Source organism: Budorcas taxicolor, chromosome 1, assembly GCF_023091745.1.
Source record: "Budorcas taxicolor isolate Tak-1 chromosome 1, Takin1.1, whole genome shotgun sequence".
In the NCBI taxonomy this organism is placed as follows: Eukaryota; Metazoa; Chordata; class Mammalia; order Artiodactyla; family Bovidae; genus Budorcas; species Budorcas taxicolor.
In genome coordinates, this window is record NC_068910.1 from 135149939 (window position 1) to 135171787 (window position 21849).

Here is a 21849-nt window from a genome sequence, read left to right on the forward strand (position 1 = left end):
GGGTTGCCATTTCCTTCTCCAATGCATGAAAGTGAAAAGTGAAAGGGAAGTCCCTCAGTCGTGTCCGACTCTCAGCGACCGCATGAGCTGCAGCCCACCAGGCCCTCCGTCTATGGGATTTGCCAGGCAAGAGTACTGGAGTGGGGTGCCATCACCTTCTCCGGCAAGGTACATAGACAACTAAGCAAACAAGAAAAGTCAACTCCAGAAAAAACAAAAAAGCGTGCAGGAAAGGAAAAGTCACGGTTCACTACATTATACCATAAACAATGAATAGTACAGACTGACGAAAAATGAGATACATCCAGAGGGGATGGATTGGAAGATGGGAAGAGTAGGGGGTGGTAATGAGAGAATTAAAGTAAAATCCCCATCTTTGGCCAAGACAGAACAATATAGATCAGACTTCTCCTCCTGACAGAGACAAAAAAGAGAAAAATGGACAAAATATACAAAATGGTTTTGAAAACACTGTATACCAAGATACAAAGACCAGTGATACCTAGGAGACAGGAAAAGAGAAGTCAGCCCTATGACTGAGTTTCCAGGCTACCGAACAGGGAACTAAAAGCCCACAGATTCAAGAAGCTCAGTGACTCAAACACAAGACACAAGAAGAAAACTATATCATTGCACATCATAACCAAATTGCTCAAAGTCAGTGATAACATCTCAAAAAGTAGTTGGGAAAGGCAAGGGAGACATGCTACATACAGGGAACAAAGATGACAACAAATTTCTTGCAGAAAACAATGGAAATGAGAGGACAGAGGCACTGTGTCATTAAAACTAGTGATTTAGAAATCTATTCCACTGAAAATATCTTTTTAAAATAAAGACTAAATAAACTGTTTAAATATATAAAAGCTGAAAGAATTCGACACCAGCAGACCTGCACTACAATAAATGTTAAAAGAAATCCTTCAGACAGAAGAAAAATAATACCATATAGAAACGTGTGTGTGTGAAAGTTGCTGTCATGTTCAGCTCTGTGCAACCCCATGGACTGTTGCCCACCAGGCTCCTCTATCCACGGGATTTCCCAGGCAAGAATACTGGACTGGGTTGACACTTCCTTCTCCAGTATAGAAACATAGATTTATGCAAAGAAATGAAGAGCACTGGAAATGGCAACTACATGGTTAAACACTTAACATATTTTTCTTACTGTTCAAAATACTTTAAAAGATAAATTAACTGTTTAAACAAAAATTTTACCATTGCTGCGTGGGGGGTGTCACATGCATAAATAAAATTTCTGATAATAATTGCGTAAAGGAAAGAAAAAGTGAAAATGTACTATTTTATGGTTCTTACATCACTTGAAGGCAGACTATAATAAAGATGTATATCATGAATCCTGCAGACATTACAAGGAAAGAAAACTAACCTCATAAAGACAGATGCAAAAAATCTTCACAAATTCTTTAGAAAACAGAATTCAGCAACAAAAAGAATAATCATCCTGACCCAATGGAGCTTGTCTCAGGAATGCAAGGTTGATTTAGTATTTGAAAAAAATTAATGCATGACAATTCCACACATTAACTAAAAAAGAAAACCCTATGATCATTTTGATAAACACAGAAAAAGACATTTGACAAAATCCAACATCCATTTCTATGGATTTTCTAATAAAAATCCCAGTAAAATAAGAATAGAAGGGAGCTTCTTCAAACTGATAAAGATCATACATGAAAAACTTAAACTATTCATAATGGTGAAATACTGAACACTCTCCCCTGAAGGTCAGGAACAATATATCCAATCTTCCACTTAATATTATACCAGAGGATTAGCCAGTGCAATCGGGCAAGAAAAAGAAATAACAGACATAAAGACCAGAAAGGAAGAAGTAAAGCTGCCTGTGCTAGCAGATGACATGACAGTCCATGTCTAAAAATCCAATGGAAGCTACAAAAAAGCTACCAGAACAAGTCTGTTTAGCAGGTGGGAGGATATGAGTATATAATATTCAGAAGTAAAAAATTGGAAATTGAAATTTAAAAAACAACACCATCTTACACCAACATTGTTGGCAATAGCAAAAGGTCGTAACAATCATTGATTGATGAATAAATGAAATGTAATATAGTCATACAATGGATGACTATTCAGCCTTAAAAGAAAACAAATTCTGACACATGCTACAACATGGATTAACCTTGAATACATTATGATAAGTCAAAAAAGCCAGTCACAGAAGGACAAATACTGTATGAGGTATTTAGAGTAGTCAAATTCATAGGGACAGAAAGTAGAATGCGATTGCCAGGGGGTGAGGTAGAAAGAGGAATACAGGGGTTGATTAATAGGTACAGAGTTTCAGTTCTGCAAGATAAAAAAAAAAGTTCTGGAGATGGATGAGAGCAATGGTTGCACAACAACATAAATGTACCTAACCCTACTGAACTATACACTTGAAAATGGTTAACATGGTAAATTTTCTGTTGTGTATATTTCACCACAGTTAAGGTAGGTACATTTTTAAACAAAATGCTAAATTCCATTAAAAATGCCATTTATAACAACATCAAAAATATGCAACACTTAAGGATACATCTGACAAAAGATTTAAAAGGTTTGTACACTGTAAACTACAAAACATTGGTGAAACTCAAAAATATAAATAAATACTGCGGTACACATTGTGCATGGGTCAGGTTCAATATTCTAAGATATCAATTCTAAATAAACAGAAATATACATTGTTCATGGGTCAGGTTCAGTATTGCTAAGGTATCAATTCTCCCCAAATTGGTCTATAGAGTCAGTGCAATTCCAGCAGGCTATCTTGTAGAAATTAACAAATGATTCTAAAATACAAATGTGCAACAAACCCAGAATAACTACAGCAGTTCTGAAAAGGAAGAACAAAGTTCAAGATCTTTCTGTGATTTCAAGACTTATAATAAAATTTAGTGATCAAGATAATGTGGTCCTGGGATAAAGATAGAAAAGTTAGATCAATGGAACAAAACAAAATTCACAATCAGATCTACACATACACAACTGATTTTCAATAAAGGTACAAAGACAACTCCATGGAGAAACAAGTCTATTCAAAAAATTCTGGTGAACAACTGAATTCTGGTGAACATGCAAAAAACTGAACACCCGGCACCATATACTAACCCAAGAATTAAACCCAAATAGATCATAGACCTAAATGTAAAATCCGTAACTATAAAAGTTATAGGAGAAAACCATCGTGCTTTTGGTTAGGCAGAGTTCTTAAGACACCACTAGCAAAATTCATAAGAGAACACATTGGTAAATTGAAGTTCATTAAAATTTAAAACTTTGGCTCTTTGAAAGACAGTTAGGAGAATCAAAATGCAAACCAAAGCCTGGAAGAAAATATTTTCAAAGCATATATCCCATAAAAGGCTTGAATCCAGAATACAAAAGAACGCCCAAAACTGAGAATGGAAAAAACCCACACACAATTAAAAAATGGGTAAACAATTTTAACAGACACATCACCAAAGATAAACAGATGGCAAATAAGCACATGAAAAGATGCTCAACATTAGTCATTACATAAATGCAAATTAAAACCAAAACGAGATACCATTACAGACCTATTAGTGTGTCTAAATTTAAAGAGACTGACAAACGCTGACAAAGTAGCAAACTAGAACTTTCATACCTGGTTGGTGGGGATGTAAAATGGTACAACCACTGTGGAAAGCAGTCTGGCACTTTGTTAAAAAATGAAATGTACAACTACCATATGCTCCAACTATTCCAGTCCTAAGGATTTATCCAAGAGAAAAGTGTGTGTCCATACAAATACTTATACAAATGTTCTTAACAGTTTTACTATAATAACCAAAAACTGAAAACAACCCATCAGCAGGTTAATGGATAAAGAGACTGTGGTATGCACATACAAAGGAATACTACTCAGCAATAAAAAGGAATAAGCAATTGATACACACAAGAACATGGATGAATCTCAAAATAATTATGCTGACTTAAAGAAAGCCAAGCCAAAACAAACAAAAATACTGTATGATTCCATTTACATAAATTTTAGGTAATGTGAACTAATGTGTAGTGACGGAAAGCAGACCAGTGTTACCTAGGGAAGGGGGATGGCAAAGGAGGGATAGGATGAATGGATTACCAAGGGTCACAAAAAACTTTGGGGGGGGGGGGCAGTTTGAAAATAATGGGTATATTCGTTATCTTGATTGTGGTGGTAGTTTTACAGGTATACACAAATGTTAAAACTTATTAAATTATGTTTAAAATATGTTCCAATATGTTACTCAATAAAGCTGTTATTAAAAACGAAAAAGCACTTCATCTTCCAGAATATAACACAGGGCAGGGGAATAATCACGGACTTCAGGGACACAGGAAAAGGGCTGGGAGCACCAACCCCTCCTACCTAATGCCCACTCCCATGGCTCCTAGGAAGGTGGACGCTAGGTTGGCAAAGGGTCTGAGCCCTCTGCACTGAGGACGCTGTTGGAAAAACAGCAGCCCACCTCACAGAGGAGGAAACTGAAGCCCAGAGACATGACCTTGCCTCAGAGGGTTACACAGCTAGTAAGTGGTTTAAACCCAGACCTGCCAAAGTCCTCTTTCTCTTCATCTACCACAAATTCAAGAATCAACCTGAAAAAGGGTAAAGGTGTGCGCTTGTGTGTCTGTGTTCAGAACAATTCTCTCCACTGAAGCCAGAGAGCCAGAACCAGTCTGGCCATCCCAAAAGAGCCAGACTCCTTGGACACAGCAGCTGAACTTCCGGTGCCTGAGTGTTTGTGGTGGCAGGATGACAGGCAGGCGTGGGATGAAGCTGACAGTCAAGTCTGGGTTTGCATGGGGAGCAGGCTAACCGGCTCCTCCAGCGGAGTCCCAGCAGCTGCCTGCTGAGGATGCCACCACCACTCCCCATGCCTGACAGAAAAGGACTATCTCCACCCAGTCCGGTTGGGACAGGGGTTCTGGGGGCCATCTGACTCAGAGCCACTCCCTGGGCTGGGGCAGAGATGGGTCTTGGCGATGGTCCTGAGATAGGCAGCAATTTTGCACCCACCTCTGCCTGAGGGCTAGAGAAGCAAGAACCCACACAGTGCCAGGTAAGAGATGAACATCCCTAAGAGGATGAGGCCCACAGATGAACCACCAAGTCCCTATGGGGCAGGAATGAACAGCCTGGCACCCAGACCATGAGAGAGTCAAAAGGAAGCCAAATTTAGCCCCCACCTCTGCAAGCCCTACCTCTAAGCCGGGCTAGAAGCTGGCCCTGACTGGTACAGAACTCATGATGCCACAGCTCAGCTGCTCATCTGTCCACCTCCTTGGGGCGGGGCTGAGGTCTGGGCCACACAGGATGCCCAGAGTCTAGCTATGCAGATACCCCTCCTCTCCCTCATTTTCAGACTGCGGTCCTGAGAGCCCACACGGAGACAGGGCCTCACCAGTGGCTCTCCAACCTCCTGCCCACTATTTATCCTTGGCTCTGGGCCCTCACTATTAATCAACTGTGACAAGAAGGTGTGGCGGGAGCAGGTCAGGCTCGTGCCCAAGTCACTGGTTGCCACACTCATCTCAGCTCATGTGGCTACAGTTACAAGATAAGGTCCTGTCCTTGCAATGCTGCCCCTTCCCTTTTTTGGAATGTGATTTGAGGACGTGAGGCAGCCTGTGCTGACTGCACCACCCCAGCTAGGGCATGAAGCACCCCTACCTCCACCGGTAGTTGGCTGGGGGGGGTGGGGGGTGGGGGGAGCTGATTACTTCCTCTGCAACCTCACCCTAGGGCTACCACTCTCTTCCTTCTGCCCAGGCCTGGCAGTCACCCAGACAGTCTCACCACCAGTCTAGACTCTAAGGAAATGTCCCATCACTCCAGTTGGCACAAACAGTGCTGGGGGGAGGGGCCCTGCCTTGCCGTTGAAAACTGCACTGCTTGGGTCCTCTCCAGGTTTAAACACGGGGAATGAAAAAAAGGCAGTTCGGAGACCACGCTCTCCTGAGATAATTACAGCCCCCTCCTTCCAAACACATCAATTCCAACTGAGAACATAACTGGGCTTCCTTACCTGCTGCCTTCCACTGGCTCACTGCAGACACTGCTTCTATGATGTCCCAGCTGAGGTGGCAGAAAAGGACCCAGCAGGACTCTGCTTGCTACCGGGCAATGGTTTCCAACGCCCCCAGGTTCGCGGTGCTCTTCTGCTCCCCTCTCCCCAAGCCCCTACATTCTGCGCTCACCTCGACCCCGGCCCAGCCCGGCCCTGGTGCTGAGCAGCCGGCCCGTGGGTTACCACCTCCTCCTCCGCCTGCGCCTCCGGATCCTGTGCCCCTCAGGGGGCCCCTCCCCTTCCTGGGACCCCTTCCCGTCCAGGTATGTTTCCTGGACAGCCCGCACCACCTGTCCCTCCTGTACCCCAGGTAGCCAATTTGCTTCCTGCACCCCCAGACGTCCCTCCCCCTCAGGCCCCCGGGGCCCCACTGGCCGGGCCCTCCCCAGCAGTTCGAGTCTCTTGCGACGGGCCGGGACCGCTCCCAGGACCACCGCCTCCCGTCTGAGGTGCCCGCAGCTCTCCCAGTACTGCTCCCCGGAACTTTCGAGCTCGTCTCTGCGCTCCCAAGAGCCCTCCCCGAGCTCGGACAGCTGCTCGGGCTGCTGCAGCAGCCGGCGTGGGCTCCCCTCCCCCCGCTCCTGCACCCCGGTGCGGGCCTCCCCCCGCTCCTGCACTGCGGGACTGCCTTCCCCTTTCTCCTGGTGCTGCTTGCGGGGCCCCAGCCCCTCCTCCTGCACCACCGGCCAGCCCGCGGAGCCAGTCCACGGCGGCGGGCGCCTCCAGTCCGCGCCGTCCGGCGGCCCCCACACCACCCCCAGGCTGGGCTCGTGGCCCCGGCCACCCCGCTCCTGCACCCCGGGGCCCACCCCGCCCTCCTCCTGCACCGCCGGACCCACGCCCCCCTGCTCCTCCACGCCGAGCTTCAGCCCGCGGAGCTGCTGCGGGCCCCAGCTGAGAACACCGACCCGCTGCGGCTGCTGCTCCGGCAGCCCTGGGCTGAGCCCGCCGCGCTCTTCCTGCACGACTCCCCGCCTGGGGCCCCCAGCCGGCACTGCCCAACGCACTCGCCTGCCCCCCAGAGGCCGCGCGGTCCCGCCCCTCCAGATGGTGCCGTCCTCGGCGCCCGCTCACACCGCCCCCCGCCCGGCTGCTTCCGCCCCGTCCCCCGAGGGAGCGTCCCCTCCCTCTCCACCCCCAATCCCGGTCCCGGCTCCCCGCCCTCGCTCCTGGGCGTCGAGGTCCGCCCGCCGGGCGCCGCGCCCTGCGCCGGCCCCCGCAGGTGCTGCGGCCCAGCGCGCCGGCCCGAGAGCCAGGAGCGCCCGCCCTCCAGCCGGAGTTCCTGGAGCCCGCCTGCGCCTGCGCCGCCCCAGGGGGGCGGGGCCCGGCGGGATTGACCCGCCCCTTTAAGGGGCCCTGTCCCACTTACTCCTCCCTCTCCCTCTTCCTTCAAACCGGCTACCACTCCCCCTTCTTCATCCCACCGGACGAGCTGCTTGCGCCTTCTGGTGGAGCCAAAGGGAGAAGACGTGAAGCAGAAGGTAGAAAGTTCACACAGCCGGTGTAGTCAACAGGGCCCAGTGGAGGAGCATTGAAATAGGAGCCTCGAATTCTAAGCAGCAGTTCAGCCGCTCCCCAGACTTACCATGTAGTGTTTAAAAAAAAAAAAATCATCACTTCCCCTGGCCTCAGTTCCTTCGTATCTGAAATGAAGAGACTGAATTGGGAAGTTTCCAAGGTCCCAATCCAGTGAGTGTTTGACTGCAGAGAGGGAGTCTAATCCTAATCTCTCAGCAGCAGCCCAGAGGCCAAACTGGACCGCCTTGACCGTTTTCCTGGGTCTAAGGGGGAGCTGGGCTCAGGCCTGTGACACTTCTTGCTAGGGGAGTACAAGCAGAAAGAGCTCCAGGCAAAGGGGGCCTTCCTCCCTCCTCCACTGCTCCCTCTTGGGCCTCCACCTCGAAAGGAGGAGCAAATTCAGAGCTCTTTCTTCCCAGTGACCGTGCAGCCTGCCTGACCCAGCCCCAGGCAGCCTTGCGGGGGGGTGAGGCTTAGAACCCGAAGACTTGCCCTGTTACTGACCGTACTTCATCTGTAAAATGTGTATAGTAATCAAACAACTCCAGACAGAACTGTCTCAAGGATCAGACAGCAGAGAACTCTGTAAAGGTGTCTTCTCTGCGTGCCTATTCTCCGGCATTGGGCCCAAAGGCTCTGGTCTGAGGACAGTGGGGCAATGAGAAGGGGTGGGTTCTAGACGTCTATGGGGGCTGGACTGGGTGGATTTGGGTCATGGCGTCTTGCTCTGTGGGGTGAGCAGGACAACTTCCTACTAAATTATTCGCTACCAGTGTCTGTAGGGTTTGCCGTTTGTCATGGAGCCAGGGCCACAGAGCAGGAAGGTGAATGCACCCAACCTGGGCCGAGACAGGGTGTAGGGCATGCAAGACGCCACAGGTGATAGAAATGAGGCTGTACGCAATTAAGCAACAGCTGGTAGTAGTGAAGCCAGGATTCAAATCCAGTTTTCTGACTCCCAAGTCTGCTCTGAACCACTAAGACACAACAAAGCAACACCAAACCCAGGAACTTTGGGAAGCATCAGGTCTGACTAGGTTTGGGGGATCAGTAGATGCAAACAACTGATTTGGAGCAAGTTTTTCTGCTGATAAATCAAGCTCAAAATTAAACAAGGCAAGAGGTCAAACCACCTACATAGTGGATGGTCCTGCTGATTCTGTTAGGGGAGCCCAACTCCCCATTCTCCCATCTCCCCTCCATTGCTCTCAGGGGCCAGACCCATGCCTCTGGTGTCCCTAGCTCAGGGTTATCTGGACCATAGGCTCACAGAAAAGAGGCCTCCTGCTCCCCACACCCATCCTACCCAGGCCCAACTCTGGACTGTCCCCACCACCACGTTGAGCAGTGGGGGCTGTGATGGGAATTGTCTCAGAGGATGGCTCCTTCTCTGCATTGTCTGATGACTCTGGTACTAGTAGCCAGGGAGTCTCATCTCCCCCAAGGGGACTGACCCCATAATGGAGTAAATGAGACAGGCTAGAAGCACAAGGTTCAGAAGATTCAGGAGGTGGCTGCAGAAATAACCCCAGCCCTCCTCTGTGCCTGTGCCAGTCTCTTCCCAGAACTGGAACCTGAAGAGAGCTGCCCACAGCAGAGTGACTCTGCAGGGAGAAGGGCTTGTCAGGTCTAGTTCTAAGCAGAGGTGGCCCGAGCTGCTTGAGGGAGGCTTGTGGCACTGCCCTTAAGAAGGCTTGAGACAGTTGCACACAAGGTAAGCAGGAGGGCAAGGAAGGCAGCCTGTCTCATACCTGTAAGCAGATGCTCAAGAGTGGTGGATGCTGTGGAGTTATTGGGCTGAAGGTTTTTCTTTGGTTCTGTTTTGTGTTTTAAAAGAAAGCAATGTTTTTTAAACTCCTGTTATGACCTAACAGTAGCTGAACTGAATTTAGTGTTTTAATTGGCTTTTTTTTAATGAGAAGACAATAATAGAAAATATCAGAATATAATTTTTTTTGAACTTTTCACTGAGTCATAACATGCATCCAGAGAAATGCAAAGACTTGGGTTTTACAAAGTGTGTATACCCAGGACTGAGATCAAAAAACACCACAATCAGGATTCATAAGTACCCCCAAATATGTTTTAAAAGAAACTTTGTAATATTAATCTTCAAGCATGCCCTTCATATTCATGATTTACTTTTAACTTTCTGACAACCCTATCCTGCCACCACCCCAACATAAACTCCATAATAACAGAAAGTTTTGCCTGGGAACAGACTGGCACAGGCACCTAGAACAATGCCAGGTATACAGTAGGAGCCAGGAATACCTACTGAATGGATTAGAGTTCATCACAGATAGTGTAAACAACCAGATAGTGTAACTCTGGGGCTTCCCAGGATAGACGCCCCCACCCACCCGTCCCACCATGTCTTCTGCCTGCCTCTTTTCTGTAGAAAAACTTTAGCCTCTTAGGCCCTCCCCAAGTTACAAGAAAAAATAAATTTGATCAGAGAGGTAAGAAAATGCAGAAAGAAAGCATAACAGCCAAGCAAGACGAAACAATAATACTTTAGCCATTAAACAACATCAATAACCTTTAGTTCCTCCTCAAGGGCTATAGATAATATCCTGAGCCATGTCCTTTGAGCTGTTTGGCAGATACTGAAACTCCCACCAGGTGGAATAAGTTAACTGTGTGCTGCCCACAAGCATGTAGACCCCAGACCAGTTGGAACCAGCAGATTGGTGATGTTGACTCCCAATTACATCACCACTAGCCAATCAGAAGAATATCCATGAGCTGGTCATGCATCCTTCAATCTCCCCTCCCTCACTCCATCTTTAAAAGTTTTTCCTGGAATCATCAGGAAATTGGGTCTTTGGAACTCTAGCTGCCTGGACTCATTGCGTGGTGTCCTGCAATGAATGCTGCACTTTTCTTGATCACAAGAAAGTAGATTATCTGTGCGCAAGTGAACGAATCCAAGTTTGCTTCAGTAAGAATAATAGAAGTATTTTTATGATATTTTAATTTCATTATCTACACACGTGTGTGCTGTACATCCTGCTATAAAATGTGTTTCTCTCTGTAGGTCAGAGGCAAAAACTTCTGAAGGCAAGTGCTCTAACTTGAGAAAGTTGGGGAGGCCTGTGGTTCTGGCCAGGGCGATGAGCATGGATGAAGTGGAACAGTATGCTGACTTGACCAGTGCTTCTCAAACAGGTTCTTATTCAGCAAGCTGGGAAGGGGATGCTGAGATTCTGTATTTTTTTCAGGCTCCTACACTTGAGTAGTGCCTTGAACCCAGAGATTCTCCATAAGGCTGCACATAAGAATCACATGGGAAGGGCTTTTAAAAACTCAGCTGCCTAAGTTCCACCCCAGAACAATTAAATTTGAATCTCTAGGGTGGGGCTCAGCAGCCATTGGTTTTAAAAGTTCACCATGTGCAAACAGAAACAGTGGGTGCTGGTTCCCTGGAGTACCTCCAGTGCCTGAGCTGAGGTGCGAGGGAAGTGAGGTGTGGGGTTAGGACAGATATCTGAGCAAACGATGCAGTATGACAAAGGGCAGAGATTTCTTAGTCAGAAATGGACCATCTGCCCCTTAGTGGAGCTTTTAGAGAGGGATTTCTAAAGGAATTATTTGGCATGGGGCTATCTGTTAACCTAGGTCACGTCTTCCCAGGACCGAGAATGGACAGTGCCTTCATCTTATCGAGCAAGTCGGAGCTCTTCAGAGCTGCTCGGGCAGCTGGGCTCACACGCCTCCAAACAGTTCAGACAGTTACTAGAGCAGTGGGAGGAGATTCTGCCAGCTGTTCCCACGTGCCTGCGCCTTCTGCCATGCTAGAGAAAGAGCCAGATGAGCCCAGAGTTTACAAACCCTGGATCAACATAGACCATTCAGAATGAAGCGCCATAGTCCTGGGTTCTGACGCCCCCTGGTGGACACTTTGAGTTGAAGTTGGTAACCGACAAACGGACTGCTGCTGCTAAGTTGCTTGGACTAAGGTACACGTTTACTTATTATTCATTTTAATTTTTAATACAATTTTTAAAGGTTACTTTTCACTTAAAATTAAGTTACAAAATATTGGCTATATTCCCCATGTTGTACAATACATCCTTGAGCCTATCTTTACACCCAATACTTGCTACCTCCCACTCCACCACCCCTATATTGCCCCCCCATAACAACTACTTTGTTCTTTGTATCTGTGAGTCTGCTTTTTTGCTTGTTTTATTCACTAGTTTGTTGTTTTATTTTAGATTCCACATATAAACAATATCATACTGTATTTATCTTTTTTAAATTATTTTAATTGGAGGATAATTACAATATTGTGATGGCTTTTGCCATATATCAACCAACGTGTATCAACCACAGGTATACATGTGTTCCCTCACCCTGAACACCCCCTCCCACCTCCCTCCCCACCCTACCCCTCTGGGTTGTCCCAGAGCACGGGCTCTGGGTGCCCTGCTTCATGCATCGAACTTGCACTGGCCATCTGTTTTACATATGGTAATATACACGTTTCAATGCTATTCTCTCAAATCCTCCCGCTCTCGCTTTCTCCCACTGGGTCCGAAAGTCTGTTCTTTACATCTGTGTCCCCGTTGCTGCCCTGCATGTAGGATTGTCATTACTGTCTTTCTAAATTCCATATATTTATGCATTAATATGTGCTATTTGTCTTCCCCTTTCTGACTTATTTCACTCTGTATAATAGGATCCAGTTTCATCCACCTCATTAGGACTGACTCAAATATGTTCCTTTTTATAGGTAAGTAATATTCCATTGTGCATATGTACCACAGCTTTCTTATCCATTCGTCTGCCGATGGGCATCTAGGTTGCTTCCATGTCCTGGCTATTGTAAACACTGCTGCAATGACCATTGGGTACATGTGTCTCTTTCAATTCTGGTTTCCTCCAGGTGTATGCCCAGCAGTGGGATTGTTGGGTCGTATGGCAGTTCTATTCCCAGTTTTTTAAGGAATCTCCACACTGTTCTCCATAGTGGCTGTACTGGTTTGCATTCCCACCAACAGTATAAGAGGGTTCCCTTTTCTCCACACCCTCTCCAGCATTTGTTTGTAGATTTTGGATAATAACCATTCTGACCAGCGTGAGATGATACTTCATTATGGTTTTGATTTTCATATGACCAACCTAGATAGCATATTCAAAAGCAGACACATTACTTTGCCAACAAAGGTCCATCTAGTCAAGGCTATGGTTTTTCCTGTGGTCATGTATGGATGTGAGAGTTGGACTGTGAAGAAAGCTGAGTGCCGAAGAATTGATGCTTTTGAACTGTGGTGTTGGAGAAGACTCTTGAGAGTTCCTTGGACTGCAAGGAGATCCAACCAGTCCATTCAGAAGGAGATCAGTCCTGAGATTTCTTTGGAGGGAATGATGCTGAAGCTGAAACTCCAGTACTTTGGCCACCTCATGCGAAGAGCTGACTCACTGGAAAAGACTGATGCTGGGAGGGATTGGGGGCAGGAGGAGAAGGGGACGACAGAGGATGAGATGGCTGGATGGCATCACTGACTCGATGGACGTGAGTCTGAGTGAACTCCGGGAGATGGTGATGGACAGGGAGGCCTGGCGTGCTGCGATTCATGGGGTCGCAAAGAGTCGTACGTGACTGAGCAACTGAACTGAACTGAATAATGAGTGATGTTGAGCATCTTTTCATGTGTTTATTAGCCATCCTTATGTCTTTGAAGAAATGTCTTAGTTCTTTTGCCCACTTTTTGATTGGGTTGTTTTTTACTTCACATAATGCCCTTTAAGTCAATCTACGTTGCACAAATGGCAAAATTTCATTCTTTTTGCAGCTGAGTAGTATTCCATTGTGTGTAGGTACCACATCTTCTTTATCCATTCATCTGTTGATGAACATTTAGATTGTTTCACCATATTGGCAATTGTAAATTGTGTTGCTATGAACATTGGAGTGCATGTATCTTTCAAATAAGTGTTTTGGGTTTTTTCCATACATACCCAGGAGTGGAATTGCTGGGTCATAAAGCAGTTCTATTTTTGTTTTTTTGAGAAACCTCCATACAGTTGTCCACAGTGTTTACATCAATTTACATTCCCATCAGCAGTGTACGGGTTCCCTTTTCTCTACATGTTTGCCAACGTGTCTTATTTGTGTTCTTTTTAATGATGGCCATTCTGACAGGTGTGAGGTGCTATTTCATTGTGGTTTTAATTTGCATTTCCCTGATGATTAGCAACAATGATTATCTTTCCATGTGCCTTTCCTCTTTGGAATAATGTCTACTCAGTTCTTCTCCTCACTTTTTAACCAGGTTGTTTGTTTTTTTGATGTTGAGTTGTATGAGCTGTTAATAATGTTGGATATTAATCTTATTGGTCATATCATTTGCAAGTATATTCTCCCATTCAGTAGATTGCCTTTTTGTTTTGTTGTTGGTTTTCTTTGATGGGCAAAAACTTCTAAGTTTAAGTAGGTCCCATTTATTTATTTTTGCTTTTATTTCCTTTAGGAGAGAGATCCAAAAAATATATTGTGATTTATGTCAAACGGTGTTGTTCTATTTTCCTCTAGGAGTTTTATATTAATAATACCTGGTCTTATATCATTTAGGTATTTAATCCATTTCATATTTATTTTTGTATATGTTGTTGGTCAGCTTGTTTATAGTAAAAAGACAAGTTTCTGGAATATTAGTTTAGTCCTCCAGGACACCTCAATATCAAAGCCCCAGAGGAGGTGATCAGATGGTTAAACCAATAGGAATACTAGTTGGGGAGATCTAGGGCACTTGCATAAGTGTCTGAAGAATGTCTCCAAGATAAGAACAAATTAAGTCTCATCAGTAGCACATCTGAGCTATTGGATGGGTAGGAAAGGATTGTAAAGGTACCCTAAAAGGATAGAATCAAATCTGAATTTGAGGGAGGAAGCATACATTCTCAGTGGAAGACAGATTTTATGTTAAAGTTAGAAAGGCTCCTAGAGGAACATCAGGCCTAACCCCTGCATTTAGAAGTGGGGAAACTGCGGTCTGAGAGGTATAGCAGATTACCCGAGGACATCCGGCAACTTAAGGGTAGTGACTGGATTAGAATTTCCATGGCCTAGATACAAATTCAGGGCTCCTGGTCTACTAATTCCTTTTCCCAAGTCTCTTGCCTCTCTAGCATGTGCATATATACCGTACCAAAGCCAGGCTGCTAAAACAGAAGAGAGTGAATTATTTAGTGAGTTCTGGGAATTTACATATAGAAATTAGATATGGGCCAGTTTCTATGTACTCAGTTGGGGGTTATGGAATTAGTTGTGGGGACCAACTGGATATCAAGGAACACTAGGGCTGAGTTCTAGCATGGGAACAGGTCAGACCTTCATGCCTCCTTTCTTACCTTCCAGCTTGTACATGCATGAACATACTCATGCTTTTTTCCTCACATACTTTTTTCCTAAGCACTAGTAGCCTGCATGAATAACAGTCAAACACACTTTGAGCTGACAAGGTTCCTGGTTCTTGGTGTGAGCACTTACAAAGAATACTTTTCAAAGCAGGGAGAATGGGAAACAGTACAGAAAAGAGAAAGGGCTGCAGGAATGATGCTACATCAAAAATGCGTTATATATCTTTAGGTATTAAGGAAGCGTTTTATGTATGAATAAAATATTTTTTGCCAATTACCTTATAATTTGGTTATGCTTATTTTTTGCCATGCAAGAATTGGTATGAAATCAGGTGTGTTTTTTTTTCCCATGTTACAATTCATGAAATCATTTTATCAATGTTTTCCCACATGGCATCTCTAATTTTCATTTCACATTATAGTTGATTTACTGTGTTGCTAGTTTCAGGTATATAACAAAGTGATTGTTATACATTAAATCCACTCTTTCTCAGATTCTTTTCCCTTATAGGTTATTATAGACTATTGAGTGGAGTTCCCTGTGCTCTACAGTAGGTCCTTGTTTTATCTATTTTATATATAGTTGTGTTAATCCCAAATTCCTAATTTATCCTTCCCCCATCTTTCCCCCATGGATACTGTAAATTTGTTTTCTATGTCTGTGAGTCTGTTTGTTCTGTAAATAAGTTCATATGTATCCTTTTTTTGATTCCATGTATAAGTGATATCAAATATGTCTTTCTGACTTACTTCACTTAGTAAGATAATCTCCAGGTTCATCCATGTTGCTGGCATTTTCTTTCTAATGGGTGAATAATATTCCATTGTGTGTGTGTGTGTGTATATATATATACACACACACACACCACATCTTTATCCATTCATCTGTTGATGGACATGTAGGTTGCTTCCATGTCTTGGCTACTGTAATTAGTGTGGCTGTAAACAATGGGGTGCATATATATATAGATAGATAGATAGATATCTTTTTGAATTGTATTTTTTTCCTGGATATATGACTGGGAGTGGAATTGCTGTTTTTAGTTTTTAAAAGAACCTCTGTAGTAGTCTCCACAGTGGCTGCACCAATTTACATTCCCACCAACAGTCTAGGAGGGTTCCCTTTTCTTCATACCCTCTCCAGCATTTATTATTTGTAGACTTTTTGATGATGACCATTCTGACTGATGTGAGGTGATACCCCATTGTTTTGATTTGCACTTCTCTAATAATCAGCGATGTTGACCATCATTTCATGCACCTTTTGGCCATCTGTATGTCTTATTCAGAGAAATGTCTATTTAGATCTTCTGTGCATTTTTTTGATTGGGTTGTTTGTTTGATGATTTTGAGTTGTATGAGTTGTTTGTATATATTTGAAAATTAATCTAAAACAAAAAGACAACCTACAGAATGGAAAAAATACTTGCAAATGATGTGACCTGTTAGAGTGTTCTTAATGAAAACCAATGACCAAATGGACATCCATATGCAAAAAAATGAATAAACCATATATTTTTTACAAAAATCCTTTATATGGAAAACTATAAAACTCCAAGAAGATAACATAGGGGAAAATCTAGATGGGTTTGGTGATACATGGAAGAAATAACTGATAAACTGGATGTCATTAAAATTAAAAACTTTTGCTCTGCAAAGATACTTTCAAGAGAATAAAAAGACAACCACAAACTGGGGGAAAAATATTTGTAAAACTCATATCTGATAAAGGACTGTTATCTAAAATACACCAAAAGAAAAAAAATCTTAAAACTCAACAATAAGCAAACAAACAACCTGCTTAAATTAGGAGCAAAAAATCTGGACACTTCACCAAAGACATACACTTGGTAAATAAAACCATGAAAAGATGCTCAACGTCTCAGCATTTGGGAAATACAAATTAAAATGAAACACCACTACATACCTACTAGAATGGCCAAAATCCAAAACACTTGACACCACCAAATGCTGCCTAGGATGTGGCGTAACGGGAACTCTCATTCTCTGCTAGTGGGAATGCAAAATGGCACAGTGACTTTGGAAGACATTTTAGAAGTTTCTTACAAAAAGATACTCTTATCATATGATCCAGCAATTGCATTCCTTGGTATGTACCCAAATGAACTGAAAACTCAATGTCCACATAAACACCTGTCCATGTCTTTATTCATAATGGCCCAAATTTAGAAGCAACAAAGATGTTCTTTGGTAGGTGAATGGAGAAATAAACTGTTACATCAGACAATGGAATATTATTCAGCACTAAAAATAAACAAGCTATCAAGCTATGAAAAGACAGAGGAAGCTTAAATGCATATTACTAACTGAAATGAGCCAATCTGAAAAAGCTACATTGAATGAACCGTATGATTCCCTAAGATGTAATGGAAAAACCTGAGTGAACTTTTTGGCCAACCCAATACATGCCATTCTGGAAGAGGCAAAACTATGGAAACGCTGAAAATTATCAGTGGTTGCCAGAGGTTACTGGGAAGGGAAGCTGAAGAGGTAGAACAGGATACTAAGGGCAGTAACATTATCCTGTATTGTACTATAACAGTAAATATATCATTATTCATTTGTCCAAACCCATAGACTGTAAACCACCAAGAGTGAATCTTAATGTAAACTATGGACTTTGGAGGATAATGATGTGTCAAGATAGAGTCCCTGACTATAACAAATGTACTTGGTGGGGGTGGGGCACTCTCAGAGTATTGCTAATCAAAGAAACTGGGATGGGGATAGTGTGCAGGCAGGGAGTATATGGGAACTCTGTACTTTCCGCTCAGTTTTACTGGGAACCTAAGTGAAATCTATTAAAACGACAACTCAGTGTTCAAGCATTTTATTAAATCATTTGAGGAATCTCCACATTGTTGCACATATCAGATTGTATACAATTTTAAGGGCATATCACTTGTTCACAAACATACAGCTGAGCAGTAAACTGGCTAATACACTATTTTTAGTAAACTAAAATTTCAACAGCATTCCAGAGGAAACACAATAAAGGTCATGCAAGTTCTAGAATAGTGAAACATGACAAAGCTCCCTCATTTTATCCTTTTACCTTCAAAATACATGTGACATCTAAAACCGGAAAAAATCTGACCAGCTGGTTGGCATTAGTCAGATATCCATTTCTCCCAGGAATATTAAGCCCCTTACCACATGACTTGTTTGATTGCAATTAACTTAATCCTAACTACAGAAAAATTTTCTGAAGAAATTTACTGCTGTAAAATGTATACCCGTTATTCATAATATGCCTTGAAGTCACTGAACTTTCATTAAAATGACAAAGCATGATACTCAAACCAGGAATCCCAACTCTGACCTTTTCACTTACACTAAGTATCAGTTCAAGATAAAACACTGGAAGACTGAAACAGACTGAATAGTCAAACAAATCAGTGAGGCTATATTAATCTAGATCTATTTTAATTTACATAAATGACACTAAATTTAAGAATCTTAAGATTACCCTATGAACTTTTTTTAGGTGACAGTATTGAACTGCCTTAGAACAGCTTTATCAGGTTTATAATAAAAATGAGTGAGTAGGAAAAAAAGTCCTAACTGATGTGGTCTCAAACTTACTTGTTCATGTCTATGTTTAACTTATAACCACCAAATACTGATGGTTGGGGAGACATGATCAAAGACCTTTTAGCAAACTTTACCTCCCTCAACCCTGAAGTTGCCCCTCCCCCCAAACTCTGGTACAAGTTTCTACTGCTTTAAGCTAAAAGGTTAATTCTGGATTCAAACTTGTGTGAACTACGTTTATAGGAGATAACATGCAAATAAGGGGATAAAGTTAAATTCACCTGGAAACAGCAAACATTACAAATGTATGCTACTATCCTGCCTAACAGAAGGCCCGGAGAGACCACAAATATAACAAAACACATTAGGTTTAAAAACAAAGAACCTTGAAGGAAGTAGTTTTATTTTACAGTGGTTGAAGTTAGCCACCAAATGCTAATGACCACAAAATGTTTCTGCAACTAAAACTAAAAGATAGAGAATTATAGGGAGCTGGGAATACATGTTAGATACTAACGATCTTCAAGCTTTGAAGATGTCATTGCATGAAGAAAATTATGGGAAACACTGTTCCCGATAATTACGTACACCCTTAGTGTAACATATGGAGATCACTGTCTCCGATACAGACACTGTGGTAGGCAAAAACTACCATGTTCTTTATACATTATGGAAGACACTGCTCCCGATAATGTGAGTTAGGTTTGTGACAAAGGTACTGGAAATTTTGCAAAATTCAAATTGAAGTTACATCTTAGAGAAATTGAACTGTAAAATTTTGCATGTATGAATACAACCACAGCTTTTAAGTGACATTAATTTATAACTTGGTCACAATTCACTGCATTTAGTAGAACTGCCAGTTTTATCTGGTTAGCTAAATAGAAGTTTAACTTGATTAGCAACCACTAATTAAATTTAATTCTCAAGACTGAGTTTTATAATTTTATTTGGCTTGCGGTTATTTTTTAACACCCTTAAGTGTTGACCACAAGTGCAAAACTTCCAGTATCTGTTGGGTTTTATTAGCAGATGCTGCTTTTATTAAAAAAAAAAAACAAAACGACAGTATAACTGTCATAATTATGGAAGGCACTGCTTCCGATAATTATCTTCTATTAAAAAAAACCACCATTTATAGTGAACTCTGTCACTGATAAATAAACAATAAATATCTCAGTGCCAAAATGACAGGAAGCTTTTCCAAAAAATTAACACTTTGGCCAAAATTTGGCATTGTGTTCTCTAAAGTCTGATAAATTGAGTTTGAAATTAAACACCTAAAACCTGGTTCTCTTTCAAAATACCTTGGAATAAGTGAAAACAAAAAACTAACAAAGATTTATGGGACAAGGGATAGAGGAAAATAAAATATACTAGGTCTTTGGCTTTCTGGTCTCCTCTTTTCATAGATAATCTTGAGGTTGCCACATTAAGGCCTTACTCCTGTGATAAATAGTTGAACCTCGTTTTATGCAGCTGAAGGCCCTCTATTTCAGACCTCATTGGCAAGAAAACATGTCCCATCTCTTCTGAAAGTGAACTGTTCCACTTTCAGAGGTGGAAACCAGCTAAATCCTTACAGAAGGCAGAGACCCCACGTGGAGAGTAAAGCCTTACAGCCTGGTGTCTGTCTAGCATCAAATGAAGATGGAAGATCACTCTAAGCCACCTTCCTCCTCCAGCTCAAAAGATAACCAGCTCACGTCCTTAGGATTTAGACCAATAGTTCACATAACTGGTTCTGACTTTTTCAGAACTATGACAGGAAAGAGGCAGTTACCATTACAAAGCACTAAAAAGTCTAGAGATAATCACAGAAAATATTCTACTGTGAACATTTAAAAAAATTATTCAATTTAACTAGAAATGCAAGTACCTACCCTGTATTGAAAGCTGCTGCCTAAAGACCAACATCTAGTAGTACCAAGACTGGGTAGATTTTTAATATTAGTTTTTTAGCCCTACTGAAAATTTAGCATAACCAATATAAGTCTAGAAACCACACTACCCTGATGTTCTCGTATTAAGTTTTGGGTGTCACATTTAAAATTCGTTGTCAATGTCCCAGATGTCCCCAGAGAGGGCATTTGCAGCTCCCTGAATAGTCCAAGTTGCCAGAGCCAACTGGTTTTCCAACAGTGTTTGATTAAAAGCACCATTAAGTTTCTTACGCAGCTTCAAGTGCTCCAGTAAAGCTGACAGAGTGTGAGAGCCAGAGCCCCAGAAGATGTGTCGGAAAGGAAACTCTCTTGGAGACACATAGGGTGAGAGGAGGTGATATTCCACCTACGGAAACAAAACATAGACCTTACACAATGCTACAGCTTTTGCCATGAGAAAACGACCTGGTATAGTAAAGCCACCATCATTCTCACTTGCATGTTTAAATTTCCCTGAATTTTAAGAATGTTGAGAACCAAGCTACTAACCTTCTAATGTTAAAACTGTAAGGAAAGCTGTCAATTCCTTTGTAAATTCTAACTGCACTGGGTTGTTTTTTGTTTCTTTTTTGGTTGGAGCCTCCATATGGAAGTTTCCACTACAATAAAACAGCTAAGGGCTGAATTAAACAGAAATACAGAGAAAATGACAGATGAAAATCATTACTGATCCTTTCTTTAAAATGATTTTAGAGCCTAAAAAAACTAATACTAGGTCAAATGTCTTCTGTATTTTCAGTTTAGATAGTTTATATAGCTTTAGTTTATAGTTTATACAGCTTTAGATCTTTTTTAAAATTTGTGCTGAATTCTAAAGCGGGAAAGGATTCCAGGCGCCTAGAATTATAAAATCTACTTTTTAGAAACACAAGATTTACCAATTAGAAATGAACAAACTTGACTTCCTCTTTTTCTAAGGATTACGTACTTTCATGATACGGTCATTGATTTCCCTCATCACAGATCTGTCTGTTTTCTCAGCATTCTTATAATCCGTAGTTAGTCTGGATGTAGCACGGAAGAAGTCTCCACGAGCAGAATACAGCCACTGCATATTCAGACCCATATCCTGAAACAGAAAGACATGAAAGCCACTATTAGACATTATATTTCTAAGGGTGCTATTCTACATACCTGTCTAAATTTAGGTGTAGTAACTGAAATGATTCTGATAAAAGGGGGCGAGACTCACAAACAAGCTCAAGTCAGCAAAAGCTAGATATAAACATATTGTATACAAGGTTCCAGGCTCTATAAGCTAAGTAACGTACTCATACTTAAGCTCAGCAAATAGTACTATTATCCATTCTTACGTCCCAGTTTCTGATCAGTTACAATTAGTTTCAAGTTTCAAGAAAGCCAAT

At 42.6% G+C, this 21849-nt stretch overlaps 2 protein-coding genes across 3 annotated transcripts in view; both read right to left on the bottom strand.

Moving 5' to 3' along the window:
• TNK2 (tyrosine kinase non receptor 2) overlaps positions 1-6386 on the bottom strand; it is a 40656-nt gene extending 34270 nt beyond the window's left edge. For both annotated transcript variants that reach the window (XM_052635959.1, XM_052635953.1), the window contains exon 1: positions 6060-6386. The gene's annotated coding sequence lies outside the window, so the exon portion shown is untranslated. The remainder of the gene's footprint in view (positions 1-6059) is intronic.
• A 13158-nt stretch (positions 6387-19544) lies between these two features.
• TFRC (transferrin receptor) overlaps positions 19545-21849 on the bottom strand; it is a 29387-nt gene continuing 27082 nt past the window's right edge. Inside the window, exons 18-19 of the mRNA XM_052637911.1 lie at positions 21414-21554; positions 19545-20831 (exon numbers count right to left, since the gene is read on the bottom strand). Of these exons, the coding sequence (XP_052493871.1) occupies positions 20589-20831; positions 21414-21554 (384 nt within the window). The 3' untranslated portion in view covers positions 19545-20588. The remainder of the gene's footprint in view (positions 20832-21413; positions 21555-21849) is intronic.